The 2,571-nt window shown below is 32.8% G+C and overlaps 1 protein-coding gene across 1 annotated transcript; it reads left to right on the top strand.

Annotated features, from left to right (window-relative positions):
• Nucleotides 1–1,237: 1,237 nt before the first annotated feature.
• On the top strand, nt 1,238–2,158 carry LOC118594174 (olfactory receptor 5AC1-like). The gene has a single exon (XM_036204022.1). It carries the CDS (start codon nt 1,238–1,240, stop codon nt 2,156–2,158), a length of 921 nt encoding a protein of 306 aa, XP_036059915.1.
• Nucleotides 2,159–2,571: the final 413 nt, after the last annotated feature.

Raw genomic sequence — 2,571 nt, 5'->3', positions numbered from 1 at the left:
CTTGTATATATAAAACACAGTGTTCATCACTAATGCTGAATGCAGATATTGAAGACATTGGCCATTCATTCTATGGTCATGTGTTTTGTAATGTTAAATAGCAGCTTTAATTTCACAATCTCCCTCAAGGAAATTCAAGGCTCAAGAAACACCACAACATTGTTAAAAATCTCCTCAAAACTATGAACAACTCAAATATTAAAAGACATTCTTAATTTACAGGGCACAAAGGAATGTTTAAATTTCATTTCTTTGATCTACCATTAACATGTAAACAAGATGTGTACACATATGTGCATATGGGCTTTAACCTAAAAATGAAAGTGATTTTAACATCATGGATTAATATGAGTAACGGTTTTTTTTGTTATAATATAAAAATTACTATGTTTTAACTCAGGCATCTTTAATCCAATAAAGAAACGAGTTAATGCTTCTTTACATGTATTTTGTTGAAAAAATGCATAAAAAATAATATTCAAAATTTGTGGTTGTTCTTATGAATAATCAGGTATTATATATGAAAATGATAGAAGTTGCAGAAATATTATAAATTGCCATCTTATTATTTGACCTGTTTATGTCTTAGAATGATAGACAGACAAATACAACCAATACAAAAAGCACAATCCACTCTCCTCCCACTTGAAGGATATATATGAATTGACAGTAGGATGATGCCATTTGAGAAGGTGATGGAACCATCGGAGGAGGGAGAGAACTGGAGAGAGTCAGATGTTCAAACTCCATTGTAAACCAGAGTGAAAACGCCATTGTGTAAAGCAGTACTTCATACAGTGATACTTCTCAATTTGAGCTTGTACTGAAAATATTTATAAAGTGCATTTTGAATTTTCATCATTGTAATTTTGTATAAAAGTTATATATTACAAATATATTTAAATGAAACATAATCTTAACATGTATTAAATTGAAAATAATTTATAATTATTTAGTGCAATATGCATAACGCCTGGTAAATCAATGTCTATGATTATGCTTTCTCAGTTACTTTTCAGATAATTGCATGTTTAAAATATATACATCAAAATTGTTCAGCAAATGTTTTCTATTTCAGGGAGACTTCAGAAGCAGAAACAGTACACTGTGTTCCTGTTTATTAAGGAGATTTTGGCATGTACTAGTGTGAACTATAATATGATCCTATTCTCACTGAGTGTTGTTGCCCATGTTTTCTTTGTCTCATCTCTCTTTGCAGTGAGCAGCCTGAGGCGGTATGATGGAAGGAAACAGGACCCTGCTGACTGAGTTTGTTCTCAGAGGAATAACAGATCGTCCAGAGCTGCAAGTCCCCCTCTTCCTGGTGTTCTTCTTCATCTATGTCACCACCATGGTGGGGAACCTTGGCTTAATCTTTCTCATCTGGAAGGACCCCCACCTTCACACTCCCATGTACCTTTTCCTTGGAAATTTAGCCTTTGCTGATGCCTGTACTTCATCCTCTGTGACTCCAAAAATACTTGTAAAAATTTTAAATAAAAATGACATGATATCTCTGGGTGAGTGTTTCTCCCAATTTTATTTTTTTTGTTTTAGTGCAACCACAGAAATTTTCCTATTGGTAGCAATGGCCTATGACCGCTATGTAGCGATATGCAACCCTCTGCACTATGTAGTTGTGATGTCCAAAAGACTCTGCACTGGGTTAATAAGTATGTCGTATATGTTTGGTTTTCTAAATCCTACAGTTCATGTAGGGTTATTATTTAGATTGACTTTCTGTAGGTCTAATGTTATTGATCATTTCTACTGTGAAATCTTGCCACTCTTTACAATCTCTTGCACAGATCCATTTCTTAATGCATTGCTGATGTTTATTATTGCTTCTTCTGTACAAATTGGTACCTTTTTCATTATTGTAGTCTCTTATGCTCGTGTCCTATTTGCTGTCCTGAACATGAAGTCTAAGAAGGGCAGAAAGAAAGCCTTCTTCACCTGCAGTGCCCACCTGCTCTCTGTCTTTTTGTTCTATGGGCCTCTTGTCTTCATGTATGTAGGTCATGGTTCTGCTCCAGGTAAAAACCAGGATAAAATATATTCATTGTTCTACACAGTTGTGATTCCTCTGCTAAACCCCTTTATTTACAGCTTAAGAAACAAGGAGGTTTTGGGTGCTCTGAAAAAGGTTACAAAATGATAATTATTTTCTTAGTATTATAATTTTTTGTATCACCTTTTCCTCTCTTTTGCAGTACATCATAATATTTGATCCTGTGTTTTGCATATGATATAAATTTTATATATGGTTCATTTAAGGATTAAAAAGTTAATTGTGCATGCATGTGTTAGTAATATTATTATAAAATAGTTATAGATGACTTTACGAGCTAATCCCAGTTATTTGTTGTTTTGAAATTCATACTGTCTGTGAATTTTATTTCATTAAATTAATTTCTTCATTAAATGAATAAACTTTTGGTTTAAAATCTATATCACAACTCTTTGGATTTATTCTTATAAAACATCAATTCAGGTGTATAAATGGTTGGTTTAAAAGCTATTTCCCCCCTTTTATTCATTTCTTGAGGGTAATTCATTTAAATAATCTTT

This window comes from Onychomys torridus, chromosome 12, assembly GCF_903995425.1.
Source record: "Onychomys torridus chromosome 12, mOncTor1.1, whole genome shotgun sequence".
Classification (NCBI taxonomy): domain Eukaryota; kingdom Metazoa; phylum Chordata; class Mammalia; order Rodentia; family Cricetidae; genus Onychomys; species Onychomys torridus.
The sequence above is the reverse complement of the archived record's forward strand: the minus strand, read 5'-3'. Positions and strand labels throughout refer to the sequence as shown.